At 37.2% G+C, this 13,267-nt stretch overlaps 1 protein-coding gene across 3 annotated transcripts in view; it reads right to left on the reverse strand.

Annotated features, from left to right (window-relative positions):
* The window catches only part of CTNNA3 (catenin alpha 3), a 1,910,358-nt gene that overhangs the window by 1,437,273 nt on the left and 459,818 nt on the right, over nucleotides 1-13,267 (reverse strand). For all 3 annotated transcript variants that reach the window (XM_027530426.1, XM_027530429.1, XM_027530428.1), the window contains exon 6: nucleotides 8,956-9,219. In XM_027530426.1, the coding sequence (XP_027386227.1) occupies nucleotides 8,956-9,219 (264 nt within the window). The remainder of the gene's footprint in view (nucleotides 1-8,955; nucleotides 9,220-13,267) is intronic.

Here is a 13,267-nt window from a genome sequence, read left to right on the forward strand (position 1 = left end):
AAAAAATGAAGATCATGACATCGTTCCCACCACTTCATGGCAAATCGATGGGAAAACAATGGAAACAGTGAGAGACCATATTCTTGGGCTCCAAAATCAGTGCAGATGGTGACTGAAGTCATGAAATTAAGATACTTTTTCCTTGGAAGAAATGCTATGACCAACCTAGATGGCTCTTAAAAAGCAGAGACATTACTTTGCCAACAAAGTTCTGTCTAGTCAAATCTATGGTTTTTTGAGGTGTCATGTATGGTGAGAGTTGGACCATAAAGAAAGCTGAGCACTGAAAAATTTATGCTTTTGAACTGTGCTGTTGTAGAAGACTCTTGAGTGTCCCTTGGACTGCAAGGAAATCCAACCAGTCAATCCTAAAGGAAATCAGTCCTGAATATTCATTGGAAGGACTGATGCTGAAGCTGAAGCTCCAATACTTTGGCCCCATGCCATGATGTGAAGAACTGACTCATTGGAAAAGACCCTGATGCTGGGAAAGATCAAAGCCAGGTGGAAAATGGAATAACAGAGGCTGAGATGGCTCAATGGCATCACCAATCTGATGGACCTGAGTTTGTGCAAACTCTGGGAGTTGGTGATGGACAGGGTAAAGAGTCGGACACGACTAAGTGATTGAACTGAACTGAATCCTTCTTCCTAATATAGCTCACCAACAAGTCATCAATTTTATTAGTCTTTCCAAATAACATGCTTTTGTCTTTGTTGACCCTCACTATAGAATCTTTCTTTTGCTTGTGATGTAATCAATTTCTCCTCATATTCTATTCCTTTTAGGTTTGTTTACTGTTCTCTTGCAAGCTCAAAGTGGAAACAGCTCATTAATGATATACTCTGCATATAAGTTGAATAAATAGGGAGATAATATACAGCTGTGTCATACTCCTGCTTGATCTAGTCTGTGCTAAACTCCATCTATTGATTTTTTTTTATCCAATTGCATTATTCAGCTCTATGATATGCTTGTTTTTTCATCATTTCCTCTTTGTTAAAATTCTTACTTTGTTCATAAGTTGCTCTGCTAACCTCACTGAGCATCTTCCTAACCATTATTTTGGATTATCTGTTTGGTATATCACAAATCTTTATTTCACTATAGTCGACTTCTGGAGAGTTTGTTCTTTTATTTGGAACATATTTCCTTGTTTTTTCTCCTTAACTATTTCTGTTGATTTCTATGTATTAGATAAAATAGCCACCTCTCTAAGTTGAGGGACTGGTCTCAAGTAAGAGATGAACCCCAATAATCAGCCCATCCAGCTAATCTGGATGCTTCTCAAATCTTTGTGCTAGTCTAACTGGAAAAGCTGGGACACTAGATCTGTCATCAAACCCCTACCAGGAAGAAACTAGTAGCTGTGCTTTATTGCTGGCACCAGCCTGGGAAAGGAGTTGTGGAAACAGGGTTCAGGAGGGCTCATTCAAAACTGCCACTTTGTTCTCTGTGGACCCCAAGAAACTGGAGAATGTATGGCTGCATTGGCTCCCAGAGGCAGGCAAGTTAGAAACTAGATCTTCAGCCAGTAGTCAGAAAAGTCTACTATACTAGATGTGTAGTCCAACTCCTTTCAGGAAGAAGATGGAGAGTTGGTTATTTCACTGGAGTAAGCCAGAAGAAAAGCCATGGAAAGTGCCCACATGCAGGTTCAAAGTCCTAGGAGACTAGTGATTGCCTATCTCATCAGTTCCCAAAGACAGCTGAGTTAGAAGCCAGAATCTGGTCAGCAAGTGGAAAAGATGCTGCTGCTGCTGCTGCTGCTAAGTTGCTTCAGTTGCGTCTGACTCTGTGCGACCCCATAGACAGCAGCCCACCAGGCTTCCCCATCCCTGGGATCCTCCAGGCAAGAAAAGTTACGTGCATTCTAATCCCTTCCAAGGAGAACTGGAAGCTGGACTTTATTGCCTGCTCATTCTAAACTGAGCCAGTGGGGAGAGCTACATGAATTAATTGAAAACTACCTTTTTGTTCTTTATGGCCCCAAAGGTCTAGCAAACACTGGGCTCCATCAGGTGCCAAATATAGACAAGCTAGAAGACAGTCCCTTTGATAACAGCCAGAAAAGTTGGAGTGCTAGATATGTGGCAAAATCTTTTCTCCTCAAGGAGAAGCTGGGAGATTCCTCTCAACTGTATGAGGTTGTGTTAAGAATGGAGATTATGATGAGAGTGTGTCTCAGTTTTTCCTGACTCTTTTGAGGTGGGCATTTTCTTAGTTAACCAACATGCAGGTATCTCTCAACTATTTTCTGGATTTCCCTCAGAGGCAACTGATAGATGTGTAGTTATTTACTCAGTGTGTTTATGGGTAGAGGGAAAAGTCAGGAGCCTCCTATTCTGCAATCTTGCTGTTGGTGGTGATGGTTTAGTCATTCAGTCATGTCCTACTCTTTGCAACCCCATGGACTGTAGCCCGCCAGGCTCCTCTGTCCACGGGATTGGGTGGAGTGGGTTGCCACTGCAAGAATGCTGGAATGGGTTGCTATTTCCTTCTCCAGGGGCAATTTTGCTGAGAATAAAGCTAACCCTATTTTCTTTTTAAAATATTCTTTTTGCATTTGGTGTTCTTCAGTTTCATTACAATATTTATAAATATGGATTTCTTTCTATATATCTTGCCTGGAAATTATTGGAATTTTTAACTATGGATTTTGTTGTCTTCCATTAGTTCTAGGAAATTCTTAGGATTTATTTTATACTTCTTTTCTTCTGTATCTTATATCAGATTATTTTAGATCTTGTCACACTATCCTCCATCTCAACTTTTTTTTAAACATCTCATTTTGTGTCTCTGTGGTGTATTGCAAATAACGTCAAATACATCTTTCAGATCATTAATTTGCTATCTAATCTCTTGTTTTGCCTAACTATTGAATTTTTCACAATATGTTTGTCATTTTAGATAGTTCTGCCTGATCAATTTTGATAGACTTTTGTTTCTTCATTACAGTCTTCATACTTTACTGAGTAAATGAGAAAATAATATTTATTAAGCATACTAATTTACATTTATTATCTTACTATTTCAGTATCTGCAGTGTTTTCAGATCTGATTCTGCAGTTTGCTATTTCTACAAAACTTCATTCATGTATCTTGCTTATTTGTGTGTCTTATGACAACTTATTTCCCTTGAACTTGGATGAGAATATTTTGTGGACTGAGAGTATGGTGCAGAATTTGAGTTTACTTCTGGCAGTTACTTCCATGTATTACCAAAACAGGATCCTTTACATTTTCAGCTGAAGTTTTAGAGGCTACACAGATAATATAACTTTTGACTCAAAGTCCAGGTAAGAATAGACTACAAAATTTCCAGGATTTTGTTTTTTGTTTTTTGTTTTTGTTTTTTTTTTCTGAACCACCTAGGGCCAAATTAAGCCAGTCAAGTTTTCCTACTACCTCCTGCTGTAGAGGCTAGTGTTTTTGTTGTTTATCCAGTGAGATGGTCAAATAAAAGGATTCTCAGATTCTTGGAAGGGTCTCATGTGCCTTTTCAGCGAATAGGCTTTGTCTTTTGTCCTTAGTTCATGATCTTTCAAAATCCAAGTTACAGGCAATAATGCAAAAGAAATTCCCTGTATTGCCTATCACAATGCAGATGCTGGCCTGCTAGTTTGGATTTGTGCTCTTAGCACCTGGCTGGCCCCAGGAAATTTCCCTAATTCACCCATCAGATTATACACATAGTTAAAAATGTTTTATCTACTATTTTTAGTTCTTCTAGCTCACCATATTCCTAAAACCCAAACGATGTTTTCATATTAAATTGCTTCTAGATATTACTGATGCCTATTTTTCTTTAGCTCCTAAACACTAATTTGATTAATAGAGGTCCTGTTTTCTCTCTCAGGTAAAAATATAATACAGGGTCTACATATCTCAGAATTATTACTCTTAGTAAAAGGCAGCATAGCTTGGCAGTTACATGGAACATAAACTAAAGCAAGAAAGCTACTGGGAAAAGATTTTTTTCTCTTTGGGCTCTCTTATGACAGAAAGGAATCTGAGCAGCATATCATCCAGCTATTTTTCCCTGTGGTTTTCTTCACTATAAATTTGCAGCCCAGTTAAAAGTTAGGCAAAATAGAGTACATACTCTAACAACATACACTACAAGTTGGAGAAAAGTGCAAAAACAAGGATAAGGAAAAAATACTCTTCACTCCTATATTGCAAAATGACAGGCACCATTTCTTTACTCATTATTTCCTTCATTCATTCATTGATATTTACTATATATACAGCATTGTCCCAGATGTTGGGGATACAACACTGAATAAAGGAATATATGAATGATGACACATAAATGAATACATAGAAAGAAGATAAGAATACAAAGTTGACAGCTCTTTGAAAATGACACAATACTACAAAACTCCTTTGTCATTATCATCTTTATCACAAGAGAATCTGGATAATTCTGTGGATTATGATTATAAAAGCTGTGTTTTCCTTACACACAAGAGCAAATACACCTTAGTAGACTTGAAGTTTCAAAGCAATTTTCACTGGCAAAGTTTCTGACTTAAAATACATTCAAAATTCTGTTAATCTACAATTGGACACTTCTCAATTCTCATTCAGTCATAAATGCAGAAATAACACTCTATAATTCACATTAGCTTTTCAAATAAATTAATTGATTTAGCCTAGACTGTGTTCTAATTCAACTTCTATTTTCTCCAACAATAAATCTCAGGTTTCATTTCCACAACCAGCTATGGACCAGAATGAAAGATTTAATGAAGCTTCAGCTTGGTAGTTGTTGAGTAAGCACTCTGATACATTTCTACACTATAAACATTTAATGAGACTTACTCCCAAAGAGTATTTACTACATCAATTTATTTCATAGTATTATGTTTGCAGAAGCAAGATAGTGCAAAGGTTATTTTGGATCCTTTACCAATACCATTTCCTGTAAATAAAGAAAAGTGCAACCATTTAATTTACAAAATCATTTTAAAAGGCTAAATGCTCAATAAATTCTGCTTTATCTAGTTCAGACAGCCTCAGAAGCTATTTGTAACTTGGGTATAAAATGTATATAAAATTTAAGCATTTTTATATCAGCTTTCTGTCTCTAACTTTGACTGGAACTGAATTTCAAAGGTTGTTGAGACCGTATTGGGATTTCTGGGCAATATATTTGAAATTCCACCCTGCCTTGATAAGGGAGTCAGCCACTTATCTTACGAAAAGAAAGTCTCTATCTATCACTATACGTATGCCCATTCTCATCCAAGCCACACACACACATACACACACACACACATATTACTTTTTCCTTTTCTCCAACCACTGCCATTTCTCGCCTATCACTTTCAACTAAAGTGAGAAAAGAGAAGTCCCTGAAGGAAGACAATTTCAAAATCTTCTGCCTTCTTCTAATACAGAAAAAAGTATCTGAGATAAACTGGACCTCTTTTTTTTTCACATTTTATTTTTTTTTTTATTTTTTTATTTTTTAACTTTACAATATTGTATTGGTTTTACACAAGCATCCTCTGACACAATTCGGTTTAGTACTATGAAAATGTGATACACAATCCTATCTGTCCACTCTTGCAAATTTCACCTCACCATTCTAGTCACTCCCCATATACAGACTATTTACACTTAAGTAACACAGGTACCCAGAAAATAAATTTTCAATAAAAAGTTATGCCATCTTTGGGGCTAAGTTACATTTATAATTTTTCTGATGGCTCCAATAAACTAAGAATTGTAGAATAAATTTTGTTGAATTTTAATTAAGCACATTAACGTCTACCTGTGAGAATTCAGTATAACACAGAAGTTAGAAATATCTTCAAAAGTCAGACAGACTAGATCCTGATTACTACCACTCACTAGCCTTCTGATTTGAAAAAAACTTATATAAATCTGTTTTATTTTCTGTAAAACAACAATAACAACAACAACAACAAAAAACCACTTCTATGGTTTGTTGTTATTTAGTGAGTAAGTTGAGTCCAACCCTTTGCAACCCCATGGACTGTAGCCCTCCAGCTCCTCTGTTCATGGGATTTTCCAGGCAAGAATACTGAAATGGGTTGCCATCTCCTTCCCCAGGAGATCTTCCTGACCTAGGGAGTGAACCCACATCTCCTACATTGCAGGCAGATTCTTTACCACCTGGGAAGCCCCCACTTATAATGGACACTTGTAAAAAGTGATAAACTTATGTTAGATGTTTAGCTATCAAAAAATGCTACATATTGTTCCATGGGAGATATAATGTTCAGCTAGTATCACTGGTATAAAATTAGTTGAAAACATAATCTTGCCTACAGGGTATTTTTCAATCTTATTGTGAAGACAAAACACTCATCTAATAGACAAGTTTACCAAGTATTGATTACACAGGGCAAACATTTAGATGATTGGGTATTATTAAAGAACCATCGTTATTTTTCCACCTCATCTAGACAAATAGGTCCTAAAATTTTCACATTAATGGTAATAATTGGGAACTTAATAGATTATTTCATTGATGCCAACAATTAGGAATTTAATAAGATTAGAAATGAAAATGCCTGTTTAAGATGTGTGACTAAAGTAAAAGCATATGGAAAGGTTATTTTAAATTTAAATGAATTATATATCTAATAAGTTTATTGTGAAAGTAATAATGTTAAGAACAACACAAGAATTATAGGCTGTGTGCTTGTTTAAGTTATCAGTAAAACTTTAGTAATTTTAATTGTGCTTTTTTTTTTCCATTATGTAAGTATCTGCTTCCAAATAGTCACCTCTGCCACTAATAATGAAAGCTAAAATCTACTGAGAACTCATTATATGCCAGCCACTGCTATGAGCATTGTTACATGTATTATTATTCACCGAGTCAGACAACACTAAAGTATAGGGCCTATTATTATTATTTTCAATTTATAGGCAGGAAATTAGAAAATTAAGAGTTGAATAAAATAGCTTACTTAAGATTGCATGGGCAGCAACCACCACAGCACGGATAGGAACCCAGGTATTTGGTCTCCTGAACCCTTATCTTTAAGCATTATATAGAATTGTCTTCCATTAAACAAGTACATATCTGACTTGGATAACCAATGATCTTTGACATTATACTGGAATGTCTGAGAAATAGCTCAACATTTTGCAAACTAAGTTGCTGATCTTCCTCTCAAAACTGACTTCACCCATTTCTTCCCCATCATAGTCGATAAAAACTCATCCAATTGCTCAAGCCAAAAAATAAACAAACAGCAACAACAAAAACTTGGTAATTATCTGTGGTAGGAACAGAGAAGTACTGCCCACGTCTCCCTTCCAGGTAGGACTTGCTGCCTAGCTGTGGAGAGTGAGACCAGCAAATGTCCCTGGCTGTCAGTTCCTTTAGGATCTGCCTCAGCTGCAGAGAGGTTATCCCCACTCCCCATGTCTGCAGGTCAAACCCTTTCCAGGGCAGGGTGACCTGCCTCCAGTGACTGAAAGAGGCTTGACTATTTTTGCCCGACAAGATACACTTGAGGTTAAGACTCACGTCAGAGCTCCTTGCTCACTGGTTCAGCTTTGGAGGTCCAGCTCACAGGTAGACTTATTCCTCTACTCAGTCCTGCTCCCTTCCTCTTCTTTCATAGACATTAATTCCTAACAACACCTTGTATCCCAAACTCTGTCTAGTGTGTGCTTCTAAAGGATCTAAACTGCAACACCAGCCATGACTCTTCCCTTTCTCTCACACCCTACAACTAATTTGAATTGTCAAATCCAGCTTGCTCTTCTTACAAAATTTAGCCTTAATATTCACTAGCCACCCTGCTGCTGCTGCTGCTAAGTCGCTTCAGTCGTGTCCAACTCTGTGCAACCCCATAGACGGCAGCCCACCAGGCTTCCCCGTCCCTGGGATTCTCCAGGCAAGAACACTGGAGTGGGTTGCCATTTCCTTCTCCAATGCATGAAAGTGAAAAGTGAAAGTGAAGTTGCTCAATTGTGTCCGACTCGTAGCAACCCCATGGACTGCAGCCTACCAGGCTCCTCTGTCCATGGGATTTTCCAGGCAAGAATACTGGAGTGGGGTACCATCACCTTCTCTGACTAGCCACCCTAGTCCAGACTAAAATGTAAAGAGGTCGTGAGAGCAGTGCTCAATTATACCCCAAGCAGAAAGAACAGTTCAATAATAAGTATTCATGGAATGAATAAACTCTGTATTTCATAAACTGATCTATGTAAAATAAAGTCATATCAATATAATTAACAATCACAATTTAAATTCATTGACATCCTTGGAAGAGATGTAAAGGAATCAGAAGTCTACTGATAGAATGTGGTTGTTGTTTAGTCACTCAGTTGTGTCGCCTCTTTTGCGACCCAGTGGACTATAATCCTCCAGGCTCGTCTGTCCAAGGAATTTCCCAAGCAAGAATACTGGAATGGGTTGGCATTTCCTACTTCTCAACCCAGGGATTGAACCCATGTCTCCTGCATTGCAGGCAGATTCTTTACCACTTAGCCACCCAGGAAACCCACTGGTAGAATGCTGCTGCTGCTGCTAAGTCGTTTCAGTCATGTCCGACTCTGTGCTACCCTATAGACGGCAGCCCACCAGGCTCCGCCGTCCCTGGCATTCTCCAAGCAAGAACACTGGAGTGCATTGCCATTTCCTTCTCCAATGCGTGCACGCATGCACGCTAAGTCACTTCAGTCATGTCTGACCCCATAGACGGCAGCCCACTAGGCTCCTCGGTCCACAGGATTCTCTAGGCAAGAATACTGGAGTGGGTTGCCATTTCCTTCTCCTTACTGGTAGAATATCTACCTGCTAATCAATTCCCTGGAAAACACAAACAATGATTGAGACTGAGTAGGGTTTTTATTTACTCATACTCTGAACTCCAACCCAAGCATCTTAAAACACACACATTTAATTATTTTCTTACTGGTATACCAAATCACATTTTAATTTTCTCTCAACTTACCTCAAGCTCATCAAGGGCACTTCCCAGTGTTGCTGCCTGAGGTTCTGGTGGGCCTAACATGTTCTGGATGCCCTGTGAAGCATTTGAAATTACATTGAGGGCATTCTGAATTTCTCCACAAACTGTGTCCTTGCTAGCTTTAAGGGATGCAACATCAGAATGTTCCAAACAAGCTGAACAAATTGAATGAAGTATGGGTGAGTTCTCCTTCAATGAGGCCCGGGCACCTGCAATTTCATCCCTCTGATTTGGAGATTTTAGGTCCTGAGGAGAGAAATAAAAAGAGAGGTTATGGAAGAAAGATTTATACAAAGAAGCTCCATTTTTCTGCCAATATAAACAAAAAGATAATAGACACTAGGAAGTCATAACTATAAGTTAAACTTAAGAGCATAAATTATTTCTACACTCTTGAATCTGTTAAAAGTTCTATAAAGCTGAGACAATTAGCAAATAAAGGTCACAATGGTACGGATGTGTGATAACTAACTTTTACATGTGTCAGTCATATACTTATGTCAGAAAAATACTCTGGCATTCACATTATTAACTGAATTATAAGAGGGCTTCAATTCCAAGGATGCTGATTACCTATTTGCATACACATGATGATTCCATTTAACGTTTTTGTTAAAACTAAACCAGTTAAGGATATTAAATTAAACCTCACACCATTCAGCTATCTTTCATTCTTTTTCAGAAATACTTGCTAATAAATTAATCTTAGATCTTTCTTTCTTCAACATTTATTCAGCATATAGTTATTGAGCATTTAGTATATGCTAGCCCTTGTTCTTAGATGTCAAGTGCACAGAAGGGAATTATCCTATAGGGACCTTGTTCTCCTGAGGCTTATATTCTTGTTTGAGGGAAAGGGGACCGAAAGCAAATGATAAACTACATAAACAAATACATAAGACAATCTCAGGTAATGACAAATTCTATCAAGAAAACACAAAAGTGAGTGTCAGCAACTGACAAGAAGAAAAGCTAGTTTAGCTTGGGTGGTCAGAGGAGATAATTCCTCAGAGATGACATTTGCAATAAATACAAATAAAAAGCATTTCAAACAGTGGGAGGAGAGGAAAGAGAAAGTCCTATGTAAGTGATAGTGGATCGAAACCAGCTCAAATCTACAGGAAAATTCCTTGGCAAGTACAATCTTAGCCAAGAGATGAACGTTAACATCATCAATGATGTCACAAGGATATCGGGTGATTTTTGATATATTGTGACAAGATGAGTACTTGACCTGCCGTGAATTCTCTCCAAAGCCCATAGTCTCAATCTAATCATGAAAAAACAACAACAAACAACCCAGATTGGGGAAAATCCTACATGATATCTGGACAGTATTCCTCGATTAAGATCATAGAAAACAAAGGGACTGGCTGATGAAGTATCACAGAGCAGGGGAAACTGGAGAGACATGAAAACTAAATGCAACATAGAACCCTGGATCAGATCCTGGAACAGAAAGAAGACATTAATGGAAAAATTAATGAATGCCAAATAAAGTCCAGAGTTTAGTTAGCAGTAATGCATCAATGGATGCTCATTGTGGCAAATGTAAGACATTAACAGTGGAGGAAATCAGAAGAGTAGATCAGAAATTTCTGTATTATCTTTGCAACTTTCCGAGAAATCTAAAATTATTAATATAAAATAAAAAGTGTAAAGAAAACTAACTCAAGTGAACTGAACAATAATTTATGCATTCCATACATAATATCTAATGTAATACTTATAAAAACTCATGGTACATATTATTCCTCTTTTTAAAGATGAGAAAACTGGCTTCCTTCAAGAGTGATGTCTCCAGGATCTTACACATTAACTTTCCATGATTTGTTACACAGTGATTTGTATTTATTGCCTCAAAGGTAGTAATACCTTTAAAAAGTTTGGAAACTCAGAATTAGGGGTAGGAAAAATCATAAACTATGCATTTAATTATTATCTGACATACCCCCAAATTTTATCTGTCAGAAAGTTAGGTATGGTATGGGTTCCTGGGCCAACTGACTGAGCTCAATGTAGCATTTCTTGCATTGTAACACAAACTGCTAAAACATGATCTTAACAGCTTCTTGCAGGGAAAGGATTTCTCTCACTTGCTATTATACAAGGATGAGGACTTGTGTTATACAATGATTTATAGTTTATAAAGTGTTTCTGGATAGTATTTCACTGATCATCACAACACCCCTTGAGGCAGTTAGGCTGGTATTATCAGCCCCATTTTAACTAAACAGGTATTTAGTATCAGGAGATTAAAAAGCTGGCAGAAGAACTGAGATGTAAACTTAAATCTTCTGATTGCAAATCCCATGACTATTTCACAAGACTCTGCTACCTTTGAATAATGCTACCTGAGGCTAATAAATGGCTGCACTACTATATTTTAGCTCCTTCCTTTCTGAAAATAAAGGCTGTCTGCTACTTCAGGTGGGCTTTGAGAGAGATTCACTTTTTTACAAGATGCAGGGAGGACAGTTAGAAGTAGCTGTCAATTCACTGTTCATACTCATTAATTACCCAGAAAAGACACTGCATGGTTTTCCTGACTTGCTATGATTTCCCCTCTAGATTTCTGGTCTGGGTTCAAGTTTCAGCTCTGTCATTAGTATTTCAAGCTGGGCAAGTCGGCTTTTCAGTGTCTGTGTTTCCATCTGTAAAAATGAGGATAACTGTACTCCTGCCAACCTGGTAAGGGGGTTCAGTAAGTAGCATAACAGAATTGGAATATGCTTGTAAAGTAGTAGGGAATTACAGGAAAAGTTCAGAAATATTTTATTCCTAAAATTTATCACACTTGGGGCACTGTTTTTGTTCTGTGATAGCCCGTGATTTTCATATTCCCAACAGTTTTGTACAACTCTGTGTGTGTGTGTGTGTGTGTGTGTGTGTGTGTGTGCGCGCGCACGCGCACTCATTCAGTCATGTCCAGTTCTTTGCGACCCCAAGAACTGTAGCCTGCCAGGTTCCTCTGTCCATGGAATTTCCCAGGCAAGAATACTGGAGTGGGTTGCCATTTCCTACTCCAGGGAATCTTCCCAACCCAGGGATCGAACTGACATCTCTTGCTTCTCCTACATTAGCAGGTGGATCCTTTATCTACATTTATCTCAATGTGACTTAGAGGAAAAATAATTTAATGTTTAAAAAGGATGTACACTCCTCCAAGGAATAATGACACCATGTATAAATATTCAGAAAGAACTGAAGAAAATTCTCCGCATATTACAGTATAGCTATAACTATTTAACTTCTTCTGAAATGACTTACACCTTATACTTCTCTATTTAGAATGACAAGGTCAATGTTTAGGTAGTTTCTGGAAGATGAAAGTCGGTGAACATGTATTACTACAAATAAGGATAAAGTTAAAACATTATTCCTTTTACTCTGATAGTAGCTATATATATATCACTGTTAACTATGCTAATTTTTATGCTCTAGGAACTTTGAAGTTTTAAAATTGTAATATATTTCAGCTTTTGAGCCTATACTTTGTTATCTCTGCCTAAAGCAATTTCAGAATTCTTAATGAGCACTGATAGCCTAAATAGCAAGCCAACAAAGCTTGTGAGAAAAGTTCAGTGAATGTAACAAAAATATCATATTATGGCAGCAGGTGGAAAAAGGCAGGTTACAGAGTTTAGGAAAGAAAAATTGAGAAGACAAGGTTATTTCTCCTAAAAGACATCCCAAAGGATAAATTTAATGTAGTAAATAAGCACACAAATAAAAGGACAGCTAATGAATGTCACACTTCTAAACAAAAGTTGTGGCTCTTTTGTTTTAACGATCACATGAAAGGTTCATAAGTTGTCTATTTATACTTAAATTTAAAGCCAGGTCAAAATAGGAATTAAATGGTAGGGTCAATTAGGGATTTCTCTGGATGAAGAATTGTAAAGAACTGCATCTTGAGGATTGGTACTTATTTAATATCTTTTTTTAATGCTCCAGAAGAAAAAAGCTTACATGAGATTTCCAAGTTAGGGAGACATTAAATGCTTCCAGCTGATGAAGAAATACACAGATGGGACTTAAAAAGAAGATCTTACAAGTCTGTGCAAGTGGGTAGAGAAGCAACATATGAGTTTTAACCCTGGAAAGAGAACAAAATATATTTAGGGATTTTAAAGATCATAAAGTATAAAAACGGAGGGCTCTAAGCTATCAGTTAATTAATTCAACTGTTCATTCAACAGTATTGTTGAGCCCCCCTGTACATATCAGGCAGTGTGCTAAATGTTAAGCAAGCAAAATAAAGAGCTTACAGATCAGAAGGGGAAAACAAAAA

This window comes from Bos indicus x Bos taurus, chromosome 28, assembly GCF_003369695.1.
Source record: "Bos indicus x Bos taurus breed Angus x Brahman F1 hybrid chromosome 28, Bos_hybrid_MaternalHap_v2.0, whole genome shotgun sequence".
Lineage (NCBI taxonomy): Eukaryota > Metazoa > Chordata > Mammalia > Artiodactyla > Bovidae > Bos > Bos indicus x Bos taurus.